Below are 13,480 nucleotides of genomic sequence, written 5' to 3'. Positions count from 1 at the left end.
GAAAGAATAATCACAACTGCACTCACCTGGTTTATTACATAGTCTCCTAGGAACCCAGGATGAGCAGGAAATATTTCCATTGTGTCCAGAGTAGTGTCCCCCAGGGGAATCCTCTGGGTAGAGGTTAGAGTAACAAGAAGTAAATGAGCCTAATGAGCAGACACAGAGCACGTAAATAGCAGCTCTACTGCCAACCCTCACCATGTGCAACCTTTGGTTGTAAGGAACTTGTTCTTTTTTTTTTTAAGTCCTAAATCTGTCTGGGAGACCAATGCATGTCTCCTTGTTGTCTTGTCTGGGACAGAGCTCTGGTCTTCATCACCAACCATCCAGGCAAGGATTCAGACTGCCACAGGGAAACCTTCGTCTTAGAATTTCCATCCAGGTGAGTGCAAGAACCCAACAGACATGGCAGGAGAGGATCAGAGAGACTGAAAGCCAAGATCTTGTACATAAAGTCACAACAGAACCGTTGACACATAGCCCAGGTACCAGTGATAACTATGGTTGTCAGCTGGCTTTAATAATATATTCATGTATTTATTCATGATACTCAAAGGAAAGTGAATACTGCACTCAGAAATAAATGCAAGTGCCAATGTTGAGAATTAAATGGAATTAATACCAGACAAATTAAGAAAGGGCATCGGAGGTGTAAAGTCCTTCCAGTAGAAGTAGACCATAAGTTCAAGGAATTTATCAATTAATAGGAATAAACAAATAGGTTACTAGCTTTGGAGTAATATATATTGATACGAGAGGATATTATAAATTTTATGATGAGGCATATTAGACTATGTTTCCGTATGGATGGGAAAGATCCAGACCCTGGAAGGCTGCAAATACTCTTTTGCTATCACAGTGCATGAGACATACATTTCACAGTATGTTCTCTCACCTTGGCTATTCACATTAAAAAAATTTATTAGGTACGTGAAAATGAGTAAGATAATGAGCATCACGTTGTAAATATTTCATTACCTCTAAGAGTGAGAAATGAAATTTGTTGGTTTGTAAGGCATTTTAAGTCTGTGTTAAAATTTGTTTGTGCAAGGTATTTTCCTTACTTGTTTATTAATTTATTTTAACCAATTGCTATAGATAGCAACCAATATAACATTCACTGTGTTGTACCCTGAAAGGTTGTTGCTTTTCAATAGTGTAATCAAAGTGTTTACATTTCTTTTTATGTAAGTATATGTTGTATAAAATATTAAGCTAGTTTCAGATATAAAACATATTAATTCAAAATTTACATACATTGTGCGGCGTTGGTGGTATAGTGGTGAGCATAGCTGCCTTCCAAAATTTACATACATTACAATGTGATTGCCACACCAAGTCTACTAATCAACTGTCACCATGCAGACTTATCACAATTTTGTTGGCTATATTCTCTTATTCAATTTTTTTATTGGACCCTTTCAAAAAAGAATTAGAGATTTTTTTACAAACTGACTGTTTTCCATTTATTCTTAAATGTATTATAAAAGGTTTGTGGAGAATGAATAATGTTCATTAGTTTTGTGTGGTCCAAACTGTCAGTCCTACAGTGTTCCCTCCATTGCTTTAATAATTTCTCAAATTGAAGATTAATTGACATAACACATTCTACTAATTTCAGGAGTACCACATAATGATTCTGTATTTGTATATATTGCATTATGACCTCCACAGTATGTGTGGTTAACATCTGTCACTACAATAGTTACATTTTTTTCTTGTCATAGGAACATACACTCTAGCTACTTCCAAGAACACAAAACAGTATTATTAACTATAGTGACCATACTGTGCTTTATACCCCAACCATTCCCTTTTTTTGTTTTTATTTTTATTAATGAAAGAATTGAGTAAGACACAGAATTTTTTATGTGTCTTCACATGGAAAAGAAAACTGTAATGAGAAATGGGACTAGAGATATTCTTAAAGAGACCAGACATACACCAAATACGGAAATTAGTTCCTTGATTCCAAAATATAGAAGGTAGCATTTATGCTAGGTTATAAATGCTGTCTTGTGGGAAAATTAATCATGTTACTTCTCCTATATCCTGGTAGTCAGCTCCAGCACATGGAACTAGGAAACCTCACAGGATTTTCAGAATTTCTTCTTTTGGGATTATCAGAGGAACCAGAATTGCAACCCCTCATATTTGGGCTTTTCCTCTCCATGTACCTGATCACTGTGTTGGGAAACCTGCTCATAATCTTGGCTGTCAGCTCAGACTCCCTCCTCCACACGCCCATGTACTTCTTCCTCTCCAACCTGTCCTTGGTAGACATCTGTTTCACCTCCACCACCGTCCCAAAGATGCTGTGGAACATCCAGACACAGAGCAAAGTCATCACCTATAAAGGCTGCATCACACAGATGTATTTTTTCATATTGTTTGTGGCACTGGATAACTTCCTTCTGACTGTGATGGCCTATGACCGGTTTGTGGCCATCTGCCACCCCCTGCACTACATGGTCATCATGAACCCCCGGCTCTGTGGACTTCTGGTTCTGCTGTCTTGGATCACGAGTGTCCCGTATTCCTTGTTACAATGCTTAATGGTGTTGCGACTGTCTTTCCATTCAGATATAGAAATTCCACACTTTTTCTGTGAACTCAATCAGATGGTCCAACTTGCCTATTCCAACACCTTTCTTAATAACATGGTGATGTATTTTGGAGCTGTTTTCCTGGGTGGTGGTCCCTTTGTTTGTATCCTTTACTCGTACTCAAAGGTGGTGTTCTCCATTTGTGGAATCCCATCAGCTCAGGGGAAGTTTAAAGCATTTTCTGCCTGTGCTTCTCACCTCTTGGTTGTCTCCCTTTTTTATGGGACATGCCTAGGAGTGTACCTCAGCTCTGCTGTTACCCAAAGCTCACACTCAAGTGCAGCAGCCTCGGTGATGTACACCGTGGTCACACCCATGCTGAACCCCTTCATCTACAGTCTCAGGAACAAAGGCCTAAAGAGGGCCCTGAAGAGATTGCTTGGGATGGCAGTTAGGAAAGGACCACTTGTCCGAGGGCTGAAGAAATGCACATGACAGCGGTACTCAAAGACTCAAAACCAGTTGTCATGATTTTTAGATCAGGTTGTGGAAGTAGAATGTACTCTCTCTGCTCATTTTATGGATTTTCTTTTTCTATGATTTCTGTATAATTTAATTGTATCACTTTATTAATTTTTTGATTTTTTGAGATCTGACAGCTTTTCCTTTGTTGTTTTCTCTTCTCCCAAACTATTCCCAACCTTGGATGAAATACTTTTAAATTCCCATTTATCTCATGAATCTACATGTATTTCTTAAGAACAATTATTTTTAAACGAAATTTATCATTCTGCATAATTTTTCTTTCATTTTACTAAAGAAGAATCACGAGTTGTACTACTTCTGTTGAAATAAACTGCACTTGGTAACCAAAGCCATTTATATCATTTCATAGGAGAGGAAAATATAATAGCTCAGTTTAACCCTGTTTATCTTTCATTTCTTCATATATCACTACCATAACTGCTCTTTCTGAAAATGCAGACTTTAACATACAGTGAGTGTTATAAGAGGTCATTGGGTTCTCTCCCCTCCTTAGGATCCTGTATCTTATTTAGCTTGGTGTCCATATTCTTACCATAGTCACTGACAAACTGACAATCAAATACATGTCTCCAAGACTAGCCGATGTTGGAACACAAATTTTTATATATTGTTTGACATAATATGCCCTACGGGTCAGAGATGACTTTAAGTGTGAGAAAGCAAAACTTTAAGTTCCACATTTACTACTATGCAAACTATTTTTTTCGTGGTGTATGTTTACTTTTTGATGTATGTAAGAGTAGTGTTCATATGTAAAGGGACTTACTATTTTATGCTTTGCTTGGCATAATGATGTTTTCCATTGAACTATCTTCCTGCTTCCACTATGATTCCCTCTATTGTTCTAAATGAAGCATCTCACCCTACTCTATTGTCATTACCACAAAGGGTTAGGGAATTAACCATATCATTCATTATGTATACTAATATGTGATCTATAGATATGTCATATATGTACGACCAAAGGATGGCACACTAGAGAGCTTGGATTCCTGTCCAGTTCTGTGATTATGGCATAAGTTTTACACAAACATGTATATTCTTTCAACCTTTTCTGGTTACCTACAAGGGAACCTCAATGGAGATACTTTTTAATGCACTTATCTGAAATAAACGTCAATGACAGAGTAATCATGACTGTTATCTTCAAATATCTGTACAAATGCCGAGAATGGGGAAAAGCCTATGATTATAATTCATCTGTTTTGTTTGCTTTTATCATTGTACCAGATAGCTATTGTTATATAGCAACCCATCCTAAAAAGAGTTTTTTGACTATAATGCCTTCACAATCAAATGGGATTGTATGGTGGGACATTTTTCTGATCTATTCTGGGCTCATCATGAGTCGCTTCATTATGTTTCTAAACCTCTTCCATGATGTTTTGTGCATCTTTGTTGCACTTCTTTCTTCAATCAATATGTGATATTCAATGCATATATATGTGTGTGTTTGTGTTGATCTTACAGGTGATATAAAAATAGTTTATCAAATGTGAATTGCCTTAATTTAACATCACAGTTCCCATATTTATATATGAAACTTTGCCTTCTTCCTAGTTATACAATATATTCACCACCACTGTCCTGTGTGATGCAGTTACCTGTGCTCTTGATCTGACATTAGTTATCAATCACTAGAATTTTTAATTCTAACTAATTTATTGAAGTATAATTGCATAAAACAAACTGCAAACATTTTAAATATACAACTTGCTGAATTAAAGAAGCCATATATTTAAAAATAAGCCATATATAAATTAAGATTATATAGTGGGTAGGTCCATTTATATGTAAGTTGAGATGATGCACAATAAGTGTTAACTGCATTATGTTCCTGTCAAAAATGTACTCCACTTGTCTTCAGTTTTCTTCTTTCTGAAGATAATGTGGAATAATAAACCTTACTTCAAACTGATAGTGCAAAGGATACATAAAATGTTAAACTTACTTTGTTGAGTCCAAAGAAAATATTCAAGCATGAGCAGTGTGTGTAAGTGTATTCACTTGTATATGTATTTCATGTACACACAAACACATATATATGTGCATGTACTTATGCTCATTCATAATCCCATCTATTATTATGAAAGACACCTTAAGAGAAATTTGAAGAATATATAAATAAAAAAGAAATGTCTGAATTAACATGAAATAGAGAAATATAGAAAATTTGACACAGATTTAAAGTGAAATGTGTGACCTTAATTTTAATAAATTATTTTTTCCATCTTAATGCCTGAAAGGCCATGAGATCAGAACCACATTTACCTTTATACCATGTATGGGGCCAATAGCTTTAAACTAGCTCTAATTTTTTCTATATAATGTGAGATTTCAACCCAAATTATCTTTGCCCAAGGAAAGCTACCTGAATGATTTGCAAAGCTTAACCTCAGTTCCCTCTAACAATATCTTACTGGATAAATGTTTAGTTTCCCATTGCTATTGTAGAAAATTACCACACTAGGAGCTTAAAACAAAACATTTTCTATCTTAAAGTTCTAGAGAGAAGATGCCTGAAATGGCTAATAAAGGGCTTAGAACAAAATGACTGCTGGGTTTGGATTTTCTGGGTGATCCAGGGTAGAATGAAATCCCTTTACAAACTCATTCCAAATCCTTTCCTATTCTCAATTCCTATTCCAGATTCTAGAGGCCACCTGCATTCCTTGGCCCATGGCCCTTCCTCCATCTTCAATACCAGCCACATAGCATCTCCAAATGTCTCTCTGACTCCAATCCTTCTTCTACTCTCTTCCACATTCAGAGGACCCTTGTGATGACATTAGTCCAACCTGGGTAATCTGAGCTAAGCTCCTTAGCTAATAATTTTATTTCATCTATCTCAGTTACCCTGCTCTGTGAGCTAACATTCCAAAGTTCTCATAATCAGGACGTTGACATCTTTTCAGGTGCTTATTCTGCCTATTACAAAGCCCTTCTCAGGTATAAATTATTTGATGTCTCCAGGATCCCTAATATAAAAGAATCAAACACAGAATTTATCCTCCCTTTAGAGTGAGAGAAAACTTGTCTTTCAAAATTACATACACAGAAGATTTCTAGTGGAGAAGACCTAAAAGTACCTACACCAGACTCTGACCCAGAGCCCTGACCCACCTACTCAGAGTGTGGTCCACAGACCAGGAGGACCTGCAGCATCTGCATCACCTGGGGCTTTGTCAGAAATGCAGTCCCTGGGCCCACTGGAGACCTGATGAATCAGAATTTGCATTTCAGTGATTTGTATGCCTATGAAATGGAGACGTGTTGTTCTAGAATAGGTGTTCCCTCCTTTTCTCAGTTGACACTGGGAGCTGGATAACAACTGTACGTGTTGGGAGCTGTCCTGTGCATTATAGGTGTTTAGCAGCCTCTTTTCAGACATTTTATTTATTTTTAAATATATTTTTATTAATTTCAGAGAGGAAGGGAGAGGGAGAGAGAGGTAGAAACATCAATGATTAGAGAATCATTGATTGGCTGCCTGCTGCACGCACCGCACTGGGGATCCAGCCCACAACCCAGGCATGTGCCCTTCACCAGAAGCAAACCCAGAACCCTTTAGTCCTCAGGCCAGCGCTCTATCCACAGAGCCAAACTGGCTAGGGCTCTTTCAGACATTTCATTATCCCCTGGGGCAAAGTCATCCATGTTTGAGAACCACTACCCCTGATCTCAGAACTGGAAGTGTCCTTACTGATTCCAAAAAAAATTCTGTGGGGGAGGGTGGAAGACTTGGCTGAAAGTTTGTAAGGAGGAAATTCCGACCTAGGGAAGTTGGCTGAAGGTGACAGCCCATAACTGTTCCTTGAGCTTTCCAAACAAGTCTGTGTATATGCAGACCCTTGGGTGTTTACTGTAATCTTTTTTATTATTTAAAGTATTACATATGTCTTCTTTTTCCCCTATCGACCCCTTCCCCCAGCCTCTCCTACCCCCCAGCATAAGCCCCCACTGCCCCAGTGTCTGTGTCCATTGGTTATGCTTATATGCATGCATATAAGTCCTTTGGTTGATCTCTTACTGCTTCCTCTCCTACCCTCACCCTCTATTCCCCTGACTTCCCTTTGAGGTTGGATGGTTGTTCCGTGTGTCTTTGTCTCTTGATCTATATTTGTTCAACAGTTTATGTTGTTCTTTATATTCCACATATGAGTGAGATCATGTGATATTTATCTTTCACTGACTGGCTTATTTCACTTAGCATAATGCTTTCCAGGTCCATCCATGCTGTTGCAACTGGTAAGAGTTCCTTCTTTTTTACTGCAGTGTAGTATTCCATTGTGTAGATGTACCAGTTTTCTAATGCACTCATCTACTGATGGGCACTTAGGCTGTTTCCAAATCTTAGCTCTTGTAAATTATGCTGCTATGAACATAGGGGTGCATATATCCTTTCTGAGTCATGTTTCTAGTTTCTTGGGATATATTCCTAGAAGTGGGATTATTGGGTCAAATGGGACTTCCATTTTTAACTTTCTGAGGAAACTCCATACTGTTTTCCACAGAGGCTGCACCAGTCTGCATTCCCACCAGCAGTGCATGGGGGTTCGTTTTCTCCATATCCTAGCCAGCACTTGTGGTTTGTTGATTTGTTGATGATAGCCATTCTGATAGGTGTGAGATGGTACCTCATTGTTGTTTTGATTTGTATATCTCAGATCCTTAGTGACTTTGAGCATGTTTTCAGATGTCTCTTGGCCTTCTGTATGTCCTCTTTCGAAAAGTGTCTACTTAGGATCTTTGTCCATTTTTTGATGGGATTGTTTTGTTTACTGGAATATTTATTCTTAATCTTTAGGTGTCCTTGCTTAAAGGACACTGCGGACACATGTCCTCCCAAGCATACTTACCCTACTGATTGTATCTAAAAATTAAACTTTATCCCAAACTGCTGTTACAATAAAAGCCTGAAGAGGCAGGAGAGTGAGGCTTTCTGGTTTCTATAGCCAGGCAGTCCCTTAACCTTCTCTTTCACAGCAGTAGTATGTTAGAGTAAACATTCATCCATTGATCATGGTCTCTGTTCAGCCACATCAAAACTCCATCTCGTTTTTGGCTTATACCTTTGAGCACAACATTAAATCCCTCTGTTGCCTGCCTATGTTGACCCAGGAGGTCATGGTTCAATTTTCAGTGAAGGCACATGCCTAGTGTGCAGTCTCAACCCCTGGTTGTGGGTGTAAAGGAGAATCCCTGGAGGAGGCATGTAGAAGATGCACGTAGAGCATTATCATTGCTATTTCTATCTCTCTCTTCCTCTCCCTTCGTCTCTCTGGAATAAGTAATAATAATAAATATAAATATATATAAATAAATGCATACATACATTTACATATATCCTATATAATAAAAGGGTAATATGCAAATAGACTGAATGGCAGAACAACTGAACAACCAATCAAAGAGTAACATGCTAATGATATGCTTAGGCTGTTCAATCGCTCACTATGATGTGCACTGACCACCAGGGGCCAGATGCTCCAACCAGTAGGTTAGCTTGCTGCTGGGTTCCAGGAATGAGTGAGATGGGCCGGACACGCTCTGGAACCGTACCCTGGACCCTCCTTGGCCTGATCGTGCATCAGTGGGGTTCGTCTGTCTGGCCTTCACCCTCTCCAATCCAGGACCCTTCGGGGGATGTCCGAGAGCTAGTTTCAGCCCAATCCCGCAGACCACTCCCCTTGGGAGGGTACCAGATGCAGGGCTCATGGCTGGCGAGCACTGATGCAGCAGCACAAGCCTCTCCTGATCAGGACTGATTGGGCATGAGCCCTCAACAGGCACAGTGGGGCTGGGATGAGCAGCAGTGGCAGGTAGGAGCTGCAGGAGGCATTGGAATGTGGGTTTTAGCCAGATCCCTGCAGGCAACCCCGAGGGACCCCAACCATGAATGGATTCGTGCACCAGGCTTGTAGAATATATATATATATATATATATCTGTGCCCCATTTCTTATTGGAGAAGGTAGTTTATAAATGTACTACCCCACAAAACGTATTTTTGCAAAACATATATTTGGCAATAGTTATAACAGTGCTAACCTGGAATATGGTGCATAAAATCTAAAAGTATCTCTTATATTTAATATACATTTATAGGGGGGACTAAATGGCAGCTCTTAACTTGTGCTTTAACTATGAAATTTCTAATTATTTTGGCTAAACCATCATGAAGCCAAGTAGTATAGAGACCAATGTTTTATACTAGAGAAACAAATACCTTCGCTTTCTTAAAGAGGGAAATAATAATTTTCTAGATATATCAGTGGTTGTGTCCCCACCATAAATCAATGCTTTGAAGATCCAAAGACCGACCAGACAAATTTTTCAGTGTTAGATTTCTTTTTCAAATACAGTTTACTTTCAATATTATGTTGTATTGGGTTCGGGTGTATAACATAGAGGTTAGAATGTCATATACTTTGCATAGTGTGTCCGCCTCTGGTATTTTCAGTACCAAACTGACCTCATACATAGTTATTGCAATATTATTGACTATATTCCCTATGTTGTACTTTACATCCCTGAGACCATTTTGTTGATAATCCTGCGGCTATTTTCCCATTGATTTTTAGAGTGAGTGAAAGGGAGGGGGAGAGATGGAGAAAGAGAAACATCCATGTGAGAGAGACAGATCTATAGTTTGCCTCCAGCACGCATGCTGGCCAGAGCCTGGAATCAAACCTGCAAATAAGTCATGTGCTATTGACCAGGAATCAAACTGGAGACTTTCAATCTTTAATCCGAAGATCTATCCAGTGAGCCAAACCAACCAGGGCCCTGTGACTATTTAGTAACTACCAATTTGTACTTCCTAATCCCTTCACCATTTACTCCCAGTTCCCCAATCTGCTCTCCCCTTTGGCAACCATCAGACTCTACTGTGTCTATTAGTTGGAATTTTGTAGTTTTTTCTTTATTTTGCTCTTTAGATTTGATAAATACATGAAATCATATGGCATTTGTCTTTCTCTGACTGATTATTTCAGTGAGCATAATACCCTCTAGTTCCATCCATTCAGAAACTTTAACACAGAGTTGAGATAAGGCGCGGGAAGATGTAGATGTCAGGAAGCAGGTCATTTAATGAAGCACTAATCACAACTGAACTCACCTGGCTTATTACATAGACTCCTGGGAACAGAGAATCAGCAGGAAGAGTTTCCATCTATCCAGACCAGTGTCCCTCAGGGGAATCCTCTGGGTAGGAGTTAGAGTGACAACAAGTAAATGTGCCTAATGAGCAGACACAGAGCACGTAAATAGCAGCTCTACCAAAGACCATCACGCCTGCAACCTTTGGTTGGAAGGAACTTGGTCTTTTTTTTCTTAAGTCCTAAATCTTTCTGGGAGACCAGTGCTTGACGCCTTGTTGTCTTGTCTGGGACAGAGATCTGGTCTGCATCACCAACCATCCAGGAAAGGATTCAGACTGCCACAGGGAAACCTTCCTCTAGAATTTCCATCCAGGTGAGTCAGACAGCCCAACAGACAGGGCAGGAGAAGATCAGAGAGTCTTAAAGCCAAGAACTTGTACATAAAGTCACCACAGAACCGTTCAAACATGCCCCAGGTACCAGTGATCACTGTGGTTGTCAGTTGGCTTTACTAATACATTAATGTATTTATTCATGATGCTCAAAGGAAAGTGAACACTGCACTCAGAAATGCAAGTGCCAATGTTGACAATTAAATGGTATTAATAGCAGACAAATTAAGAAAGGGCATTGGAGTTGTAAAGTCCTTCAAATATAAGTAGACCACAAGTTCAAGGACTTTATCAATTAAGAGAATAGACAAATAGGTTATTGGCTATGGAGTAATATATATTGTTGTGAGAGCATTTTTTAAATTTTAGGTTGAGGCATATTAGACTATGTTTCCATATGGATGAGAAAGATCCAGACCCAGGAAGGCTGCACATACACTTTTGCTATCACAGTGCAAGAGACATACATTTCACACTATGTTCTCTCACCTTGGCTATTCACATTAAAAAAAAATTATTAGGTAGGTGAAAATGAGTAAGATATTGAGAGTCACGTTGTAAATATTTCACTACCTATAAGAATAAGAGATGAAATTTGTTGGTTTGTAAGGCATTTAAAGTCTGTGTTAAAATTTGTTTGTGCAAGTTATTCTCTTTACTTGTTTATTAATTTATTTTAAATTAAAGTGTAGATGGCAACCAATATAACGTTAGCTGTGTTGTACCCTGAATGTTCATTGCTTTTGAATAGTGTAATCAAAGTGTTTTCATTTCTTTTTATGTAAGTATAGTTTGTATACAATATTAAGCTAGTTTCAGGTACAAAACATATTGATTCAACATTTATATACATTACAATGAGATTGCCACACCAAGTCTAGTAATCATCTGTCACCATGCAGACTTATCACAATATTGTTGGCCATATTCTCTTATTCAATTTTTTGACTGGACTCTTTCAAAAAAATAATTGGAGATTTTTATACAAACTGACTGTTTCCCATTTTGTTCTTACATGTGTTATAAAAGGTTTGTGGAGAATGAATAACGTTAATTAGTTTTGTGTGGTCCAAACTGTCAGTCCTACAGTGTTCCCTCCATTGCTTTAATAATTTTTTTAAACTGAAGAATAATTGACATAACACATTATATTAGTTTCAGGAGTACCACATAATGACTCTGTATTTGTATATATTGCATTATGACCGCCACAGTATGTCTGGTTAACATCTGTCACAATAATAGTTACATTTTATTTCATGTCATGAGAACAATTAAAATATACACTCTAGCTCCTTCCAAGAAGACAACACAGTATTATTAACTATAGTCACCATACTGTGCTTTACACCCCAACCATTCTTTTTTTAAAATTTTTCTTAATGAAAGAATTGAGTAAGACACAGAATTTTTATGTATCTTCACATGGAAAAGAAAATTGTAATGAGAAATGGGACTACAGATATTCTAAAGGAGACCAGACATACACCAAATATGGAAATTAGTTCCTGAGTTTTTAAATATATCTAATAGAAGGTAGCATTTATGCCAGGTTACAAATGGTTTCTTGTGGGAAAATTAGTCATGTCACTTTTCCGATATCCTGGTAGTCACCTCCACCACATGGAACTAGGGAACCTCACAGGATTTTCAGAATTTCTTCTTTTGGGATTATCAGAGGAACCAGAATTGCAACCCCTTATTTTTGGACTGTTCCTCTCCATGTACCTGATCACAGTGTTTGGAAACCTTCTCATCACTCTGGCCATCAGCTCAGACTCCCACCTCCACACACCCATGTACTTCTTCCTCTCCAACCTGTCCTTGGTAGACATCGGTTTCACCTCCACCACCATCCCAAAGATGCTGTGGAACATCCAGACACAGAGCCAAGCCATAACCTATGGAGGCTGCATCACCCAGATGCATTTTTTCGTATTATTTGCAGGGTTGGACACCTCCCTGCTGACTGTGATGGCCTATGACAGGTATGTGGCCATCTGCCAACCCCTGCACTACATGGTCATCATGAATCCTCGGCACTGTGGACTGCTGGTTCTGGTGTCCTGGATCATGAGTTCCCTGCATTCCTTGTTACAATGCTTAATGGTGTTGCGACTGTCTTTCTATTCAGATTTGGAAATCCCACACTTTTTCTGTGAACTCAATCAGATGGTCCAACTTGCCTGTTCTGACACCTTTCTTAACAACATGGTGATGTATTTTGGAGCTGGGCTCCTGGGTGGTGGTTCCTTTGTTTGTATCCTTTACTCTTACTCTAAGATAGTGTCCTCCATTTGTGGGATCCCATCAGCTCAGGGGAAGTATAAGGCATTTTCTACCTGTGCGTCTCACCTCTCAGTTGTGTCCTTATTTTATTGTACAAGCATAGGAGTGTACCTCAGCTCTGCTGTTACCCAAAGCTCACACTCAAGTGCAACAGCCTCAGTGATGTACACTGTGCTCACGCCCATGCTGAACCCCTTCATCTACAGTCTCAGGAACAAAGACCTAAAGATGGCTCTGAAAAGATTTTTTGGGATGGCAGCTATAAAAATACCAATTGTTCTAGGGCTGAAGAAATGCACATGACAGCTGGACTAAAAGCCTCAGGGCCAGATGTCATGATTTTTAGATCAGGTTGTGGAAGTAGAATGTACTCTCTCTGCTCATTTTATGGATTTTCTTTGTCTATGATTTCTATATAATTTAATTGTATCGCTTTATTAATTTCTTGATGTTGTGAGATCAGACAGCTTCTCCGTTGCTGTTTTTATCTTTCCCAAATGATTGTCAACCTTGGATGAAATATTTGGAAATACCCATTTATCTCATGAGACTACATAGATTTCTTAAGAGCAATTATTTTGAAATGAAATTTATCATAC

The 13,480-nt window shown here is 38.6% G+C and overlaps 2 protein-coding genes across 2 annotated transcripts; both read left to right on the top strand.

The window, feature by feature from the left end:
* Window positions 1-2,036: 2,036 nt before the first annotated feature.
* LOC132234506 (olfactory receptor 7A10-like) lies at window positions 2,037-3,044 on the top strand. The gene has a single exon (XM_059695461.1). The coding sequence runs from the start codon at window positions 2,037-2,039 to the stop codon at window positions 3,042-3,044; it is 1,008 nt and encodes a 335-aa protein (XP_059551444.1).
* Window positions 3,045-12,203: 9,159 nt separating this feature from the next.
* Window positions 12,204-13,184, top strand: LOC132234505 (olfactory receptor 7A17-like). Its single transcript, XM_059695458.1, has one exon. It carries the CDS (start codon window positions 12,216-12,218, stop codon window positions 13,182-13,184), a length of 969 nt encoding a protein of 322 aa, XP_059551441.1. The 5' UTR covers window positions 12,204-12,215.
* Window positions 13,185-13,480: the final 296 nt, after the last annotated feature.

The sequence above is a fragment of the Myotis daubentonii genome, chromosome 5 (assembly GCF_963259705.1).
Source record: "Myotis daubentonii chromosome 5, mMyoDau2.1, whole genome shotgun sequence".
Lineage (NCBI taxonomy): Eukaryota > Metazoa > Chordata > Mammalia > Chiroptera > Vespertilionidae > Myotis > Myotis daubentonii.
Note: the sequence above shows the minus strand (reverse complement) of the source record. Positions and strands in the feature narration are given on the sequence as shown.

Bases quoted from the DNA above. Each gene is read 5' to 3' on its own strand.
- LOC132234505 (XM_059695458.1), top strand. From the start codon at position 12,216: ATGGAACTAGGGAACCTCACAGGATTTTCAGAATTTCTTCTTTTGGGA.
- LOC132234506 (XM_059695461.1), top strand. From the start codon at position 2,037: ATGTTACTTCTCCTATATCCTGGTAGTCAGCTCCAGCACATGGAACTA.